The 19,432-nt window shown below is 41.2% G+C and overlaps 1 protein-coding gene across 3 annotated transcripts in view; it reads right to left on the bottom strand.

Moving 5' to 3' along the window:
* prom1a (prominin 1a) overlaps positions 1-19,432 on the bottom strand; it is a 112,433-nt gene that overhangs the window by 48,861 nt on the left and 44,140 nt on the right. For all 3 annotated transcript variants that reach the window (XM_050042854.1, XM_050042855.1, XM_050042856.1), the window contains one exon: positions 13,682-13,887. In XM_050042854.1, the coding sequence (XP_049898811.1) occupies positions 13,682-13,887 (206 nt within the window). The remainder of the gene's footprint in view (positions 1-13,681; positions 13,888-19,432) is intronic.

Genomic DNA, 19,432 nt, shown 5'->3' with positions numbered 1-19,432 from the left:
TTAAGCCTATTTTGCTCGCTCAAAACTATTTTTAGTCGCAAATGCGAGTGCAGTGACAGGCGGATCGCCACACTGCCGACATTAAATGCGAGTGCAGTGACAGGCGGATCGCCACACTGCCGACATTTTACTCGGCCCGTCACGGCATGTTTGATTGCGTTATCAAAACACGCCGCTATTATTCGGCCTTGCTTTTAACTTATTCCACCGAATACCGAATGTGTGTTTTTTTGCAATATTCGGCCGAATATATTTGGTTACCGAATATTCAGTGCATCCCTAATTTTAAGTGTTGTCCATAGTGTAACAACATACTTAAAGTGGAACGGCTGTGTTCCTATGGAAACCACACAGCCCTCCGTCCAGTGCTGGGTCTAACCAGCCAAAGACAGTTTGCTTTCACTCGCAGCAGCTGCTCCTCCAATTCATCAATCTAATCAGATCAGCGCAGATTGATTCGACCGCATACTAATAGCAAGGAAGACTTGAGTGTGATAATCAAACAGTTGTTCCTCAATTCTCTGTCCTGCGACCCGAAATCAACAAACTACTGCTGTAGAAAAAGTAAAACTCATGAAGAGGTCCGCCTGCGCTGCACAAACCTGAATCCAGAAAGAGGACATAAAATTAATACACAGGGAGACACAGAAAAAAAAAAAGAATTTGCCCATCCAGCTGCATCCCGCAACCTCCATGTTGCAGCATCACTTTGTGTAAGACTGACAGAGAAAGGGGAAGAGAGGGTGGAAGGTCAACCGAATCTATGAATCCATGTTATTTTCTAGTAATCTTACCTAAACCTGCGTGACCTGCATTGACTGCTTCGACCTGTAGCTGCAATACGTTAATGTTGCTGCCATATTGGACCATACAAGACTGGTTTTCAGCAAAGCTTCCCTGTGTTTCAGAGCAAAGAATACTGCCTATTATTATTATTTTTTACCATTTTGCAATCTAATCTTACACATTTATTTCATTCACATATGGCTGGGTCGTTAATACAACATTTATGTCTGTGGTGTGACAAACACATATTTATCTTTGCTTTACCCAGACCTTAATATAATTTGTCATTTTTGTCATCAAGTTGTATTTTTGTCTGTGATTCCCTTTCCCCTGCTGAGTCCTGTCTCTTTAGCAGCTGCTGCCCACGTGAGTAAAGTTTCAGTTTACATTTTGCTGTCTGTAATTGCTCCAAAACTTGGCTCTGGCACTGGAATGTAATTCCCCGTGAGGACATCCCAGCAGCTTGACATTTACTCAGCAAGTGACATCTTCCTAGTCATTGTGTCTTGCTTTATGACAGAGTGAAGTTGATCTCACTATTAATGAATCCCCTAAAAATAGCCCTGCATGTGATGACTCCCGAGGGGAGGCTGCTCACTGAGCGATGTGTGGGTTACAGGAGGCAGAGGTTTTGTTTGTCTGTAAGTGACTAATTGCACGCTTGTTTTTGTATCTGAGAGTGAGAGATTGAGTTCATGTATTTGTGTCAGCAGTAGGTGACTGTGAGGTGTCTCACTACAATTAGCTGTTACCTCCCAAGAGCTGCAATCAAAAACACAGTTCTGTGAAGTGTCAAATGTCAGTTATTTTAGGTTATTAAGGGATATTTAAATCAGACAGTTACAGAAAGGATAAGGAGAGGTACAATGCTGGCAGTGATCTTTCTAGTTTCTAACTTTACATGTATGTAAAAAGAGTGTGTGCACAGATAGATGGCATGTCTATTTATTTATTTATTTATTTGTGTGTAGTATTGTACGCAAGTGTGGCTCCTGAGCTAATGGGGCCAGCTGCATAACACCCTGCAGATTCAGAACTGTGTGTACACACAAAGAAAGAAATGTGCACTCCTTCATTTCATCAGATTTATGAAACCACACGTACACGTTTGTTTTACTAATCTCCGTCATCATCATTATTATTAAACGTCAAAAAGGATGATTTATTCAAAGCCCTATGTTTAAACTGACTTTACAAAGTGCTTCACAATTCAGGATTAAATAAATCGGTCATTAAAAGGGAGATAATGGCTCAAATGTAAATATAATTATGCTGAAATTCATCAACCATTAATAGTTTAAAGTTAACGTTATATATGTGCCTTTGATTAAAATTTTACAGAACACTTTGCAGCCTGCAAAAATAATAGCACAATCAGTAAAACTGGAAAACAGCCTTACAACGTTACCCGTCTATCAACTTAAATTCAATCTCATCCCTACAATATCACCTGTCACCATCTCAGCTAAAATCATGTGTCCACTGGGTCTCACTGCATATTCTTCCCTTATAAATACCAGTTAATATGGTGTATGCATTGTTTATACATCTCGCCCCTGGTGCTGGCTCTTCACTGTAATAACAAGTGGACCAGTGATGAAAAATTGTTTCTGCTCATTAATTGGGTCACTTAATTAATAATTTAGCAGAATTCTGTGCTAATATCTTTTGTCACATAAATAACAGTGGAATTACTGTGAGCCTTTTATCCCTCTGAAAGCCCACACAGTCTATTAAAACCAAACTCAAACACAATGACTGACAGATGACTCGCCTCCCAAAGAGGTTATGTTTTTAAAAGAACTGTCCCAAGGCAGAAGCGAACTAAAAACTTTGTAAATGTTCATGTTTTTGTCGCACTGCTCTCTGATTCACTCTGGTTTTGCTCTTGAGGTTATGAATTGACATGACGTGGTACCACTCACCTCTCTATCAACTCTAAAACACGAAGCTGCAACACCAGGAGGGTAAACAGACATTGGAAAAAAATATATAAAAAATATGCGACAGACAGTGGTTTGTGGACATTAAATGTGACCAGAAAGTTGAGTTTACCGACATGTTTGTTAATATGTAGTTTAAGGTGGGAATATCATGTCACTGAGCACAGCCTGGAGGCATAAAGAAAGCTGGTCCTATTTCAAGGTAGAGTTTGTTAGTCTGATCAAAATCACTCTGACTTGAAGGGCAGTGTGTAAAGATCTTGTTTAATTCAGAGTATCCTACACTGTTCCTTAGAAAGTATGCATCATGTTGCATCTGTCTCTTCAGCTTTATATGTAAACGTAAAATCCTCAGATCCTGAATTTGTTTATGCAGTTGATCGTGAAACAGCTTTTTACCATTCTACCTCTGTTTGTCTTGTTTTTATTTTTCCCGATGGCAAACGCTGACTGTTGTGTCACTGTGTGTTGATTGGTGACTTTTATGTACAGTAAAATCATATGTATTACCTCCAACATCCCATTACACCGTGTCCTAACTGGATGCAATGCAAGCAAGCGTGAGCAACTAAATCTGTTTGATTGCGTTGTTTTCTATTTGACTGTCCTAACTGCCCGCAAGCGCCCGTTTTGAGCTGAACTTTTGTTGGACTCCACATTTAACGAGGATAGGCTGATTCACGAGGTTTAAACGAGGAATTACCAACAGGACACCTCCTTATTTTACTACAAAAACCTAAATACGTTGGCATCTGGCTGGAGGGAGATCACCAGGAAGATGAATGTGTCTGGTAAGAATTGTGTGGGATGCTAGCAAACTAGCTTGTTTTACAAAGTGGAGATGGAGGTATGATGTAGTATGGGAGCTACAACAATGATGACAATGAAGTTACCTGCGATAGTATTATTGTGAGTATGAATAATAAGGAAGTACGTACTCACACATCTTTTCAGTGGTTACTCTGAGACCACAGCTGGTAGGTCAGTGGATCGTTGACATGACGTGACAGAGTTCCATATTTAACGGATTTAGTGTGGACAGAGAGCATCAGATGTAATGTGATGCAGCGCTGTAGTCTGATGCTCGTATCCAGTTAGGACACGAGCTGTGTCTCAATTCAGGGGCTGCAGCCTTTGAAGGCTGCATTTGAGGACCGATTGCATCACATCGGCGCGACCAAGGCCGTCCCTTTTCAAAGGCTCCTTCAAATGCAGCCGAGAAATGCAGCCTTCTTTCCCAGAATATGGAGGACGCAACGGATGTATCCTTTGTGGCCCAGCTTATCCCAAGATGCATTGCGCGCCCGTGACGATTATATATTAAGTTAACTAACAGATGTTAACTAGCTAACGGCTAACTGTTGTTAACATTACTGTTAGCTAAAAGCACACAGCTTACTCCTTCTTTCGCCAAGCGCAGCTGGTTACTAGGTATCAGGAACACCAACCGGTCGGGGCGAGAGCAGCTGGTGATGCAACTGGGAAATCCTACGCAGAGCAGACGTCCCATTTCAGAGACCGTTCGGTTTGGCTGATGCGGTCTTCAAAGGACATGGCCAACGTCGACCACGAAGGCCGCGTCCTTCAAAGGCTGCAGCCCCTGAACTGAGACACAGCTGCTATTCTATTGGCTAGGAGGACATTTTGGAATCCGGGGGTGCAACAACATATCTGAGAATATCTATCAAAATTCTGTATTAGAGAGTTTTTCTATCACAATGTTTTTGTTAGCTCTAATTGTTTTTTAAGCTTGTGTTTTTGGCACTTGGTCCTTAGTTGATAGTAAGTGAAGTCGTGAAGGGTGACAGGAGACTTTGAGAGTGAGAGACATTCAAGAAATATCACCAGCCGCAGTCAGGCTAGAGATGGTGTGGTATGCGTCTTACGCCCTGTGTTAATGTCTCAGACAGATAAAATCTCATTTGAAGACAGACTCCTGAAATCTAAACTGACTGACTGAGATTCAAAGTGCAGGCTGCTCAGTGCTCAGTTCACTGCTGCCTGCATTATCATTAATTAGACCCCATATGATTAGCATGAATTACTAAGCCCATAATGTTGGGACCTTTTGTGTTAATAGTGTTGGACACCCAGCGACTGAAATAGACTGCTGAAATGCATGCTGGGTAACAGCATGAGGCAGAGGTCTTCCACTTGGCCGGAACGGAGGGAACTATCTTCTATCTGTCATTTTATCATTATAAACCTGTGCATGTAGAATCAGCGCTGATTAGTAGAGACTGAAATAGCTCCTGCTGTTCTTTTAATAATGTACGGTGTGGCCTTTCTTTAGCTGGCAGGCATGATGCAACATGCCGTTTTATGACACACTACATGTACCGGTATTTATGCATGAGCTAAGACATGATACATTAGTAACACACAAATACACATGGGCTGGCGGTGAGACGGATGTAACCACTGAGAAGTGTTGAGGAGCTGCTGTTCATCACAAGTACCACAGCACCTGTGATCACATTCAAGAGGATTAACAGAGAACAAATATGCTTTGCGTCGGGGTTCTGCATCAACCTGTTGGGGTTCTTTTTGTAGTAATGAACAGCTTGCTGTACATTATCCCACTTATTACACGGCTGCTTACTAAAGAAATCAATAATTTAACACAAAATATGAATGTAAAAATGATTTTATTGCTTCCGTTAAGTGTCTATGATCAAGACTGTTTACAGCAACAATTTGTTTTTTGGAGATAATCAACCATAAAATGCCGCCATTGACCAATCAGAATTAAGTATTCAACAAAGCTGTGTAATAATGAGATGTTTTCCCTTTTTGTTCATATGGAAGTTCAGTGGTAGCCTGGTGAGACCATCCTGATGGTGTCAGCTCAGCATTCTTTTTAGCTGTCTGTATCAGTCTGGACTCTGTGCTGCCCCAAATGCTTTCCAGAAATTCCAGTCCAATCAGAGCCATTCAGGGATCTGCACTGTAGTTGACTGTAAGCAGCCAGTCAGGGATGGAGCGGCAGTTGGTGACGTAAAATGCAGGCCACAGTTTGCGGATCTGTAATGGTGGCTCCCAAAGCAACAAGCACTAACTCTGATGTTAGTAAACACAGCAATAAGTGAAGTTATCGCAGAAATAGGGTCAATAACAATTAAACAAGAATATAAGTATGCACTTTCTTGGAGGGAAATACGTTTTCATCATTCTTCTGGCTTGATTTATCCACTGGTTCTGTCAGTGATGAAGATGTTCCGCGGCTGACAGAATTTGTCTGTCAAGGTGAGCACTCCTGCTGCCTGAAAGTGTTAAGGGCTGCACAGAGTCCAGACAGAGATCAAAACACAGTGTTGAACTCACATCATCAGGATGGTCTTACCAGGCTTTTTAGATGGATCATTTGCCAAGGCTTTGCACAGTTCATCTGGAAACACAAATTTGTCTTGTTTCTCTCACTAACCTTTATGAATTAAAGGTGTTCTATGCAGGATTGTCAGTTACTGTTTGTAAAAACACTAGCCAGTAAAATCGAAGGTAATGGCCTACCTCGCCTCGCTATATTTGTGGGTTTTATTTTTCAGTGCTGTGTCTCTCCGATGTCTGCTGTTTACGTTCTGACAACTTGTTGCTACCTTTTGATAAAGCCCCAATCTCACCTGAGTGCTGTGGGGATACACGCCCACAAACATCCAAAACACAGAAAAAAAAGAAAATAAAGGCAGAGGGCAGGGCCAATACATACACCGTGACACACCTGTAGTGGAACATAAGTGATGATTAAGAGGAATTATTTCTGTATGAGTCTATACATTGTTTTTTTTTTTTAAATCCTGCATAGTATAACTTTAAGTTATACTTCAACCAGTCTTTATAAATTCATGCTGTGCAGCCAAACATTGTTCAAAACGGCAGACGCTTATTTTAAAATAGTGTAGAGCCTGAAGCTTCAAAATGTCATGCCGAATTTTTGATGAAAGGTATAATAATGTATGGAAATTATTCAAAAGATGTTCATAATATTTCCATTTGATGTAACAGTGCAGCCATAAAACACACAGGGTCTTGAGTTTGAATATTTCACCCTGAGTGAACATAAATCAGCTTCAATAAACAATGAAAACAAGCTGATTCAGAAGGTAATAAACCGTCAGACAGTGTGGAATAAATGGAGTTTTCAACCTTCAAGCTACTTAAGGGGAATCAAAATGTATTCATATAGATGCTAATACAATGTTTATTAATATGCACCAAATAAAAAACAAAGACTAAATATATATACTATTTTAGGTGAGTTGGGTTATTTAAGTTCAGCACTGCTGGCTTCATCAGACCAAACATAACAAGGCTGCAGACGTTCAATCAGTATTACCGCATCATCACTAACACCATTATAACAATTCCAATCTGTCTCACTCTAAACTTGTGTCTAAATGGCTGTTTTGTGGAGGAGGATGTAATCTGTGATGGTTACACACTTCACTTTGATTTTCCACTACTGCTAACATGTTTTCTGACGGTGCACTGAAACACTTTTGTTTCTCTCAATCACCTTTTCCTGGTCTGTGCCAAGTCTCATAGCTGTGGAAGAAATGAGTCTAATGTAATTACATGGCACAGTAATTTGAGGACTTGTAATTAACGCAGGCTTGTAAATCAGTTTATATTTATTTAGATTTCAAGATTCATTCACCTGACTTAACCTGGTGAATGTAATAATGCAGCTGCACTAATCAGAGTGTTGCCTTAATCTGGTTCTGATGAAATTATTAGTGTTTATGTAAATATACTGATTGAATCTACAAAATCTTGTCATCATATTTATCCTGACAAAGCTGAGCCCAATTTTCTGCCTCTAGTACAAAACAGAGTACTGAAACTGAACTCTGTCCCGAACTTGCTGTCATGTCAGCTGTGTGTTTGGTAGATTTGATCACACACTGACAACAAGCCTGTCCTTGTTACCAAGACAGCGCATTTGTAGCCAGAGCATGTGAGCAGGAGTGTACATTTTCAGCATGACTGGCAGCCGTGTGAATCAAATCCCCACAGCACTTCTCTAACCCAGTGAATATTACTCATTCACGTTTACAACCATGACTTTTTGGCAGCTCCTGTGGGACTTGACCCTGACACCTTCAGAGAAATGGCCGATGCTAGAGTGAGATTTTCTTCTCATCTCCTGCTCTGATTCTGTCACATAAATCCCAGGAAAAATTGTATCATTATAAAAGTATTGCACTGACTACATCCAGACACTTTAACATAGAAATACCATAAGAAATGTTTCAGCGCCTCTCCACTGGAGCCCCCTCAACTGTATAGTGTTCTACTGATCTGACTCCAATATGTGAAGACAGCCCTATATTTCTGTGCTGGACAGTTACGATAAAGACCCCTTTACAGTCAGTAAACAGTATGACGTTTTTTTGGAGGGCAGGGTTTAGCTGGAGGCAAAACAGTTCTCCACAGACATTAGATAGCGGCAGCAAGCAAGTTCTGTTGGCTTGTTTGGAGGAAGACAATGGAGGAAGATGACGCAAGTAGTGAATTCAGAAATACTCATTCTGAGTGCCTTTGCGCACTCTGGCACAAACTGGACTGTTCGTAAATTCGGCGCGCTATCACAGTGGCAGAGCGCACTCTTGGCACACTGACTGTGGAGACGGAGCAGCAGAGCGCCGAGCAAGTGAATATGTGATAAATTATAAGGAAATCCAAGGAAAGTAAAACACAGTCCTGTCTGAAGTGTAGAGCAGAAACACTACAACATTTACTGCTTACTATTAGAAATATGTTGCCAGAAAAATGTAAGGCAAATAATTCATGTATTACCATGCAGAGTGGCAGGTTGTTTATTGTCAGGTGTGCTGTATGCCCTACACTTTATCACCGAGTGTCCAGGCTTGGTGAATATAATTTTGTTTTGGGCGCATTTACTCTCCTCTCTCATCCTTTTAGCCATTTTATTGTCCTCAGCCTTACCTGGGTGTCTTTTACCCCTCTTAATCCGATTTTAACACTACTTGGAAAATAAATATCACCCCTGCCACTCCTCAGTGCCTCGCTGTCAGCTTTCTAGTGACAGTAAAAAGCAGTCTGTGCCTGGGCTCGGTACTCATTCCTCTCCTGCCTGTAATTGCTTCATTAGAGCCTCTGCAGCGTCTCTGCCTGGTAGCTGGGGAGATTTAATAAGAGCTCTGAGGATGCTCTCAAACTCTTGCGTCTGGGCTTCTAGGATATTGCCTTGGAATTTCTAATAGCCGGGCTTCGTTCCAACGAAGACAGAAAGTCAAAGAACATCAAACTAAGTACACTCCTGGATCCCTTCAGTCCGAGCACAAGAGGCAAACGCAGCTCTCCCAAGCCTTTTGTACTGTGGCTACATCCCCAGCGGCTACTCCTTGTACCGCTGAGACTATAAAACAGAGTGGAGAGTGGATTGAGTTTCCCGTGGTCCATTTTCTGAGAGATGAGTTTCAGTGAGATGATGTAATAGCCTCATAGAAGCACAAAGTAAACTTCAGGCTTTACTCCCAAACATTTTCAGCCCACTCCTCCCAAGTTTTCCATTATTGTGTGCAATTCGAGCTGGAATCTCATCACTTACTTCACAAAGGATAAAGTCTTAAAGGATAGGTTCCCCAGGTCAGGTCCCCACATGAACACTATAATAGGCATTGCTTGCTGTAATCACTCATTCAGTTCATACTGGCCATTAAGAGCAGTAATCCTAATGCACTTCAAATAAAGGCGATGGAAAAAAAAAAAAATCCAGTTTTGTGTGGTGCAAAAATGTATTCCAAAGCTTATCAGAAGTTAATAGGTGGCTTTAGCAGTTTGATTTAAACAAATCTTCTAAAGTAACTGTCTTTTTAACGTAAAATTACCACTTTGTGTTTCAGTGTTGAGCTGCATTAAGATATCCTCAATAGCAATATAGGTGGATTATGAACTTGGCTGCTCTGAAGATGCTCTGTTGTTACCTTTCAATGTACAGAAAACTATGGCTCTGTCTGAAATCACTCACTACTCACTACATAGTCCACTCTCTAATGAGTTCACCAAGTGCTGTCTGAATGTTCAGTGGGAATGATTATACCTTATATAGTGGACTTAAAGTATCCCACAATGCACCATAGAAAGTAGTGACAGGGTTCCTACGCAAGTATGGAAAAGTATGGAAATAAATTTGATCAATTTCCAGGTATTAAAAAGTATGGAAAATGAAATATAAAGTATGGAAAAATATTTATGTTTCCAGACGATTACCACTGTTCTAAAATACTGTTTTCTAAAATAAAAAATTAGGTATTTCCAAAAATAATTTAATCAATCCGGATTGTGTTTTATGCCGGGCCAAGCACAGTTTATGTGAGAGCAAACATCTCAGAAAACATACTGCCCCTTTTACCTGATTGACAAGTGGTATGTCCAGTCCGCTGCCCCATGACCCTCCTCCAGCCCCCCAGGTATCAAGTTTCACTCCAACACTGCACCTTCGACAAGAAGACGAGTTTCACGTGGTTCACAATGGGTAGATGCAAGTTTTTGGATGGATGGCTTGACAATACTGTATATAAATACTGGTTGGCCAAGGATTCCCAATTCACACACAGAGCTAGATGCAAGCTTTGTGTGAAATCGTTTGACATCGCCAACATGGGGGAGAAGGCGATTCTGAGCCACATGAAAGCAAAAAAGACCGACGTCTTGTTACTGCATCGCTTGCACCCAGAGTCCCAACCTTTTTGCCTCAGCCCAGACATTGAACTTACCTGAGTTTTTATTTGCGTGCCATTATGGTACTTGGCTAAAATCGCCTATTAAGAATGATTAAATATGATGTGAAATATGATACACTGATATATTTACTCAGATGTCGCATATTCTCTGAAAAAACAACAACGCCGAGAAGTCTGGAAGTTAGGGTATGGAAAAGTATGGAATTTTGAAATTCCAAATGTGTAGGAACCCTGTAGTGAACAACCAAAGGTCACTCACCAAGCAATATATTCCATCATGCATTGCGCCAAACAGATGGACAATATGGGTCGGATATTGAGACCAAGTTATTACACGACAGACTGGTAAAACAAACTTTAACACAACAAAGGTTTAACAGAAGATGACGTACATTAGTGGGACAGGTTGCAGTCACCCTGCACTCTGTCCTCTTGGCTGTCTGTCAGTGTAATGTTATTTATAGGCTTTTATTTATTGTGAGCAGAGCAGTATCACAACAAAACAAACGGCCACAAAGTACTCTGTAACGTTATTTATGAATTTGAAGAAAATGCGCTCAGTATAATTTCATGTTTTTATCACAGATATGAATGGCAGTATTTGTTATGGTTTGTTACCAGCCAATGTTGATATGACATCTTTTTTGACGTAATTAACGGTGCAGAGAAAATTACCTGAGCAGTGTCTGAAAGTGTTCTTTCATCTTGCAGATGAGCTCATTATATTGTCCTCTACATAGAACTCCCTATGTAGTGAGTAGGGTAGAGTTTTGGTTGGTCATGGCCAAAAGAGTTTACTATGATAGAACCAGCTTTGGAAAAAAGTTCAACAAGATTTGGGGGCCACTTTAAGTGGTAGATACGGTATTGCTGTATTTACATGCTCTGGGATGGTCCCATTTCCCGAGATGAGAAGTTGGTCTTCCAACTTTGGTGTTTTCATTAGAATATAGTTGTAATGTGGAAACAACATGGATGCCACAAAGAAGATTTTGTTGTATTGTTTTTCTCAGAGCATTTAAACATGTTGATAGCTGTTTCTAGTATTTGTTTGACAATAGCTTTATATTACAAAGTAATTTTCTTTTCCCCAGACTTCTTGCTGCATCAGCATATTCCCCCAAACAACTAAAATATCACTTTATCTGACTTGTTGTCAGGGTTTATGGTAATAAATGACTTAACTCACTAATCTGGGTCACTCTACTTGGACAGCAATTTATGGTCACAATCTAACACCATATTACTCATTACAGAAAAAAATTATAGTCAATACTTGAATTGATAAAAAGTTTACTATCAACCAAACATCTACTTTTGTCCGCCATGTTATTGCATTTATCACACAAAAGTCAGCAACATTTTCACCAGCTTTCTGAGTTGTTGTACTGACTTGAGAGAGTCTTCACGTGAATTTCCCCAGTTGGAACCTCATTTTCCTGATTATTCCGATACCACATGAATGCAACATCAAGCTGGGGTGTGGAATTTTTGTCTCCCCCTCTGGCAGTGTGAGTAATTACCCAAACGCTTTTCACGCATGCTTATGGCATATGCCTGCAGGTGAGCTCGCTGCATCTCACCCACTCTCAGAAGCGCTCTCTACAAGTCTGTTTACGACTTTGTTTCTTCATCTGAATGCAGAGTTTCTTTTTATTTGGAATATCCACTCCTGAAACTTTTCTTGGATACGGTTTTTCTGCCATAGCTTAGCATAGTCATTCCTGCCCCCTTTAGCTCTGGCTTGTTGATGTAAAACACATCACTTCTGGTGCATCAGCACGGCAAAGTTACCACAGACACCCAAAACTCAAGTGAACTGCAAAACAGAGTTCTTTTCCTGGTGGCGACAGGCTCATTCAGCATTGTGTAAACTCATTTAGCAAGGGCTTAAATGTAAGGGATGTTCATTTATATGTAAAAGTCCCGCACTACAGCTTTAAGATCTCCAATATTGAATGTGAAAGTTCAGCAAAGTGATGACTTATCCTACAGTTATGATGCTACATTGCGCTAACTTCCTTGAATGCTTGTAACTGGCCTGAAGCAGCCTGTTTTCATGCATGAAAACTCTTATTTTTTGTGTGTCTACTGTGAAGATGAGCAAAACACTGTCAAGCAAGTCTGATGATTTGGATTTGGATTGATTAGTATGATTAGAAATGATAGAAAAGAAAAGATCCATTTACAATGTAGTCAATCCACCAATCTCTGATTCAGTTTCCATCATCTGCAGTTCAACTTTCTGCAGTTTAACTCTCTTTGCTTCTACTTCTCACTGGCCATGATGTCGGCTCTGCAGTATTAAGAACATTTACCCTAAAGAACTGTAGGATAAATGAAAAATATTAAAAGCATCTGAAGTCATGACCTCCCTGCTGGCCTGCAGCTGCCTGTTTTCATGTATAAAATATGTATGAGAGGTCTGAGTATCCGGAGAACCATACCAAGGCCAGAAATAGCTGGAGGTACTATCTATTAAATTCCTAGATTACTACAATTAATCACAGTTACTACAGTTTGGAACATTGGAAATGTAGGAATTAATTCTAGTGCTGGATTCACTGCATTTCCCACTGGATAAAAATCATGAGCCAAGTGCTTAAAATGTGCATGTTAAATGGCGAAATGACAGCTGGAGCGGTAATATAATAAACCCTGAAGGCAGATGCAGTAAGTATTATAATTATTATATAAGGAAGCCAAGGAGAATAGTAAGGTGTAGATGGAATTGTCCTGTAGCCCTCTTTTGAACCATGTGAGTCATATAGAATAACTATGATTGTAGGGTATGTTGTGGATTTGAGAGTCGTTTGTTAGTATGTTAGCACTGACATGAATGAAGAATTTCCTCCACAGTAAATTAAATCTTTCAGTGTGAATCTCCTGCGGATTATAACGACCATTGCTTAGCCTGAACACAAGTATGAAGGGTGCTGCCACATAATATCTACAGTAGGAATTTACTATATATAGCAAACAGCATGGGGGATGGGGAAAGATGATGACCTTGTGTGTATGTGCATGCGTTTGTGTGTGTAACAGACTCAGTGACCAGTGGTGCATGCGTGTACTGTATGTTTTTGCCTGAATGTGTGTGCATGAGTACAACAATATAGATGACTGAGGTGTAGTTTGCATTTAATTCCAGTGTCTGTGTGCACGCACCAAAAAATTCACGTCTGCTTGCAAGCTGTTATCCCCATGCGTGTGTGTCATGTGTGTGTATGCATGTGTCATACTCACGTGATGACCAGTGAGGTGGAGAAGAGCAGCGTTCCCAACAGGCCTCGTCGGCAGTCCGCGTTCTTCCTCTGGCGTTGGTGCATCTCGCCGCCGCAGTTGTCACAGCAGCGGCACATGCAGAAGAAGAGGCCGACTATCGGCACCAGAATGGTGAAAAGCAGGCCGACTGCTGCACAAACCAGGAAGCCTATCTCGTAGTAGATGGCCTGGGGTCAGCGAGGGGGAGGAATGAAATGAAGAATGAGGGACAATTTATTTACGAGACATAATGCAGAAAGGAGACGAACATTGAATGAGATGAAGAAAGAAAAGGAGGATCAGAGGTGAGAAGTGAAAAAGGGAGATGAAACAATGAGAGGGGAAAATGGGATGGGGATTGAAAACAGAATTGGATCAGGAGAGGTGAGCAGATGAGTTGGGGAGCGAGGGAGAGAAGAAAGGATAGATTAATAACGGCGTAAAGGAGGAAAAGGGAGGACACACACAAGGAGGCAGAGGATAAAATGAGCAACAAATCTAAAAATATCTGGTAGGATCCCACCGCTGGAAATTCTCTCTCTACTATTTGTCCAAAAGGGATTTGTGGATAAACAATAAACACATTGCGTAACACTACTCACTGCTGGTGAATGCTCTCTTTCTAATTCTTAAATACTACGAGCCAATTCAGTATTTCATTCCGTAACTACAAGATTACACAACATAAATGCCAAGACTCGTTCTTAAAATCAGTGCGACAACAATACTGTGACTTACCACACTGGCAGCTGCTTGAGACTTAAACCCTATTCTCATTTGTCTAGTATTACCAGGGGACCTCATGTGATTTAGAAGTTACCCCTCCAGGTTTATGTTTCATATGGCGTATTCACAAGGAATAAGTAAAGTCTGTATTTTACTCAAATATCATCTTTAGAAATTTGCTCTGGCTTCGCGCTTTTGATCTTTCTGTGATTGGTTCTCCATGCTGTGTAGGGTGATGAGCCTTCTGCATCCAACAATGCAAAAATTGCTCAGGAATGGCTGGAAGAACGTGACAGAAAGCTCAACACATTGACTTGGCCTCCAAATTCCTCAGATCCCAATCTGATCGAGCATTCGTGGGATGTGCCAGTACCCCAGAGGTACCTCTAAACCACTGTGGGGCCTCCTTGCATCAGACTTGTCTCTGACCTGTCAAGGTATGGACACAGGACCTCTGGGGGTGTCCCGTGGAGTCTGGCACTGGGGTGTCGGTGGAGGATTCTTTGAGACATGTCGGTTGTGAGGTGGGTTGATGCCTTGCACTCTTTGTCACGTTCTTCAGGGCGTTTCTGAGCATTTGTTTGTGGTGAGGCATGGTGCATGTTCTGCTGGAGGGGGGCACTGCCATCAAGGAGTGTTATTGCCATGAGGGGGTGGACTTGGTCCGCAGCGGTGTTTGGATGAGTGAAGTACTTCAAGTGGTATGAATCCACATGAATGCCAGGACCAAAGGTTTCCCGGCAGAGCATGACATTGTAACGAGATGGTCAGTATTGTTCATGTCATCTGTCAGTGGATTTAATGTTTTGGCTGATCGGTGTATAGCAGGTACTTGGCAGTGGAATTTTTACCTGACAAATTACGGACATGGCAGATTTGCTTGGGATTAAGATCACAGACAACATCTGCAGTTTTTATGGTGTTGTCTTTTTTTTTAACATAAGTTTCCAATCCACTGCCATAAGCATTGAGAGGATAGCAACACATGAAGGATGATGGGAAAATACTCGAAAGAGTCAGAGCAGTCCATGTAGCCCTGTGGTGCAGTTTTTCCTGCTCTAATGACGAGTGAAGACAGCATTTCTGATGAAAAACCTGCTTCAATAGGAATAGACTACAAGGCAGTTAGTGCACTGCTGTACTGAAGTACTTTGGACATGAAGTGAATCATAAAATCCAGATCTCTCTTGAAACACGGTAACAAATCTGCCCATAGAGTGAGGTAATTACACCTGTTTGAGTGCAGTTCAGCCTTTTTAATAATTCTATTGCAACAAGTGTCAGTTTAGCAAAACATAAGATGCATCACTCAGTTGCAGGAAATTAAGGAACAAAAAAGACATAGGTGAAGTAATCTCTTGACATATGTATGCCACTTGGTTTAAGGATTTCAGTGACAAATTGGTGGGTGAAAACCTCCAGTCTTACTTCTGAAACTGAGGAATTACATGATCCTTTATAAAGCAAGGAATTGTACACCCAGACAAAACTGCTGCAGTCTAATGTAACAGCCCAAGATCCATGGATGTGGCATGGCAGCACAGAGAATGCCCAATGAGTGAAATTCCATACCATGTTTGTACACATATACACACGAACAATTGAGTGCATGTTACTTTTGGGCCTTTGAAACAAAATTGGCAGATGATACTAGCACAGAGGTGTGCCTTACCATCATTACACACACCATAGATGGTAATGCACATCCATCCATCCATTTTCATCTGCTTACAAACAGTTCTATTCTGCTGAAGTTAATGTACACAGTGTGCATTCAGCAAAAACAAAAATCATAAATCAGATAAATGTAAAAGTAATTAGCCAATGTTAAGTAACATAGGAATCAAACTCCTCTCTGTTGTGTGAAAGTCTTGTGCTTGACCCATTCATCAACCTTGTCTTCCACCTTTACATGGACTTTGCTGCTCTGTATACTACATCACCTGACCTTCTGGCACTGAGTTTTTTTTCTTACAAATTTACCACTTCAATCTCAGAGAGCATCCACGATCGGCTAGCACTAGCCCTGTCCATGATCTCTTTGCCCTAACCCTAACCTCCTCTGTCCTTCAACCCTTTGATGATTAGCAGTCAATCACAGCTCGCAGCGGGATCCATAGTAAAGCATTGCAGGGATGGGTGTAAGAAGCCAAATAGTTGCAGTGTGACTGTTCTCAACTTGACTGGACAAACTAGTTGTCAAGATTCATTCTTGTGGTTTTCACCTGTAAAACATTGTCATTCAAGTTCACATGCACTTGTGATTTGAGTTGTTAGATTGTTAAGCTTAGAAGGCAGTTGTTGTGTAGGTTAAACAGTTAGTAGGAGTGTAGGGAGGTCGGAGAGCGAGTAAATTGTGGTGAGGACCAGTAAGATTAAAATGCATGGATTGAGCCTGTTAACACAGGAGTGAGTGGAGGAGTGCTGACTGTCATATACTCAAATATAAACTTTGTATTTAGTTTGTTCTGTTTGAATTAGGATTGTGTTCTGTCTCCGAATAGTCAACTATGAAATCTGCACATCCCTCATCACAAAGCCCCAATAATCCTCAGCTTTGATTGAATATTAGAAATATTCAAGGTGACTCAACTTGATTTCTTACAAATTCCTCCTGATATATTGAGAGAGTTAAATTGCTGCTGTTGGCAGGTTCTCAGTGGAGCTTCAACCTCCCCTTGTCATGTACCACAGTGCTCCCACTTAATCTGCCACTATCTAAACCACACTCAGCACAGGCTTTGTAAATTGGCAAAATTGAATAGGGGATTGGTAATTCCCACACCGCATGTAACTTGTCACAATGATGTTCAATAGCTTCTCCTTATGAAAGGATCAAAGCAGGGCTGCTATCACTGCTCCTGAATGGACGAACTGCTCTCCCGGCTGATTCACACTAATCTTAATCGCCTTCATAAGTCAATGACCCTGCTTTCTCCAGGGACCTGCTGCTTTTTGCTTTTTAACACGCAGGGTGAAAAGAAATGGCTTCTGAAGTTGTCAGAGAGGAGTATTTCTCTCTGGTTCATTCGGAAGTCTCTGTGCAAACTTGGAAGTCTCGGGCGGTGAGCATAATCCAACCTCCAAAAGCTAGTGTTTGGATGAGGGAGGCCCCTGGCTGTGTCAAAAACATAGTTTACAAGATGTAGGGAGAGAAAGACTGTCAGTCACATGCTTTCTGGCCTTAAGGAATCAAACCATGGATGATTTCAGGGTCAGTGGAAACTGAGAGAAATAGAGAGAACCAGAGTTTTGAAGATGTAGAGAGGCAAAGAACGGGAAAAAAGAGAGACACTGGGCATGTGTGAGTGTATGTCTGGTCTGTCGGCTAAAAGCACCAATGTCAGCTCAGTTGTTGAGGACATTTTGCAAATCTGAACGCTTGCATTGTCATTCTGCTTCTGGGCTCTGCTTGTTATTGGGTGAATCTTCACCAAAAAAAAGGTCAAAATGTTTTATTTTTTTCCACCGCCACTCTTCAAGGGCCTGCAGCTCCAACTATTTTTGGAGTACAGCTTTGTCTTGGCCAGTGCCCAAAAGAAAAGGTGACCTTCCATTAAGAACAAACTGGATGATGAGGTGGCATCATGTCAGAGTGGTGAAGACGAGGCAATTTGGTAACTTTAATCAGATTTAAATCAAAGCAGCAGCCACAAGGCCTGCTGAAGTGTCCTCGAGCAAGATGCTGTTATCCAAAACTGCTCACTGACTGTAAACTAAATGCCTTAGTTATACAAGCCACTGTGAATGAATTAACGTCATGCCTCTGTGTGTTTTTTATTGTGCCTCAGATCTTGTTGGCTGATAATAAATTGGAATGGATACCACTGTGCAACCACAAGAGAAACATGCAAGAAACATGTTATTCTGCTGCCTCAGAAACATTTGCAAGCCTTTGATCACAGCTGAGGTATTCAAATCCTCCATGTGGAGGCTTTGACTCAAACCAAGATACATTAGGATGTTTTACTGATTAGCAGTCCTACAACAAGAGAAGAGTCCACAATCAGGAAGGTTATCTGGTGCACTTCTTGTTGAAATTTTAAGGCGTGGTTGATCTGCTTTGCATTTATTTGGTGGAGCTTAACAGGAGATAGTGAAGGGCAATGCTAATTCCAAAAACTTACAACTCATTCACTTTGATATTCCGGCTGAGCAATTGGACTGATACTTGAATTACACTGATTAACATGTCACTTTTCGGCTGTTCCTTAACATTATACTAAGACAGAGTCCGTCGTATTTGGTACTCTGAAAGAAAAAGTTTGTCTGTTTTCAATCAGGCTGACGCGATAACCACAATATTGCAATACTACACAGTCGACAAGCCAATGGCAGGGGAAGGCAAGCAACTGCCACCACCGGTATGTTCACGTTTTTACTTTTACTAATTTCATGGGAGCACTACGTACTTACACTATTCTACAAATGCCAGCAGTGAGGCGCTGAGCAACTATTCTGTGCTGAGTGCTGCACATTTGCCTTTTTTTGTGCTCACTTAGTTCCGCTTCGGGTAAAACGCTGCGGCTGCTCGTCACTGTCATGTTTTACCCAGTCGTCTAATTACAGTTTGATTATTTGATTACAGTCCAATTATAGTGCCACAAAAAGCGGTTGTTTTTTACCAGGACACTGCTGTGTTTCCTGCCGGGATTGTTCCTCCAATATCTGGTAATTTAAGCCAAAACATGATCTTTTCCTTACCATGACCAAGTGATTTTTGTGCCTAAGTATAATTACAAGTTAACCATAGCAAGTTTCAACATATCCGCTACATATCTAAAACGCTCTAGCTGCTCGTCAATGTCACTTTTTACCCAGCTGTCCAATTACAATGGAGGAGGGGCGGGACAAATAGCCTATCGCAAAGACCAACCGTCACATCTCTGAACAATATAACATCAATGGAGGAGGAATTATAACTGAACCCACACAGACTGGCAGGTCCATCCTCTCTACCTATGTTCTTCAGCCTTCCATTCATCTAGAGTATGTACTCTACCTTGT

The sequence above is a fragment of the Epinephelus moara genome, chromosome 4 (genome assembly GCF_006386435.1).
Source record: "Epinephelus moara isolate mb chromosome 4, YSFRI_EMoa_1.0, whole genome shotgun sequence".
Taxonomy (NCBI): domain Eukaryota; kingdom Metazoa; phylum Chordata; class Actinopteri; order Perciformes; family Serranidae; genus Epinephelus; species Epinephelus moara.
This window is presented reverse-complemented; position numbering and strand designations above follow the sequence as displayed.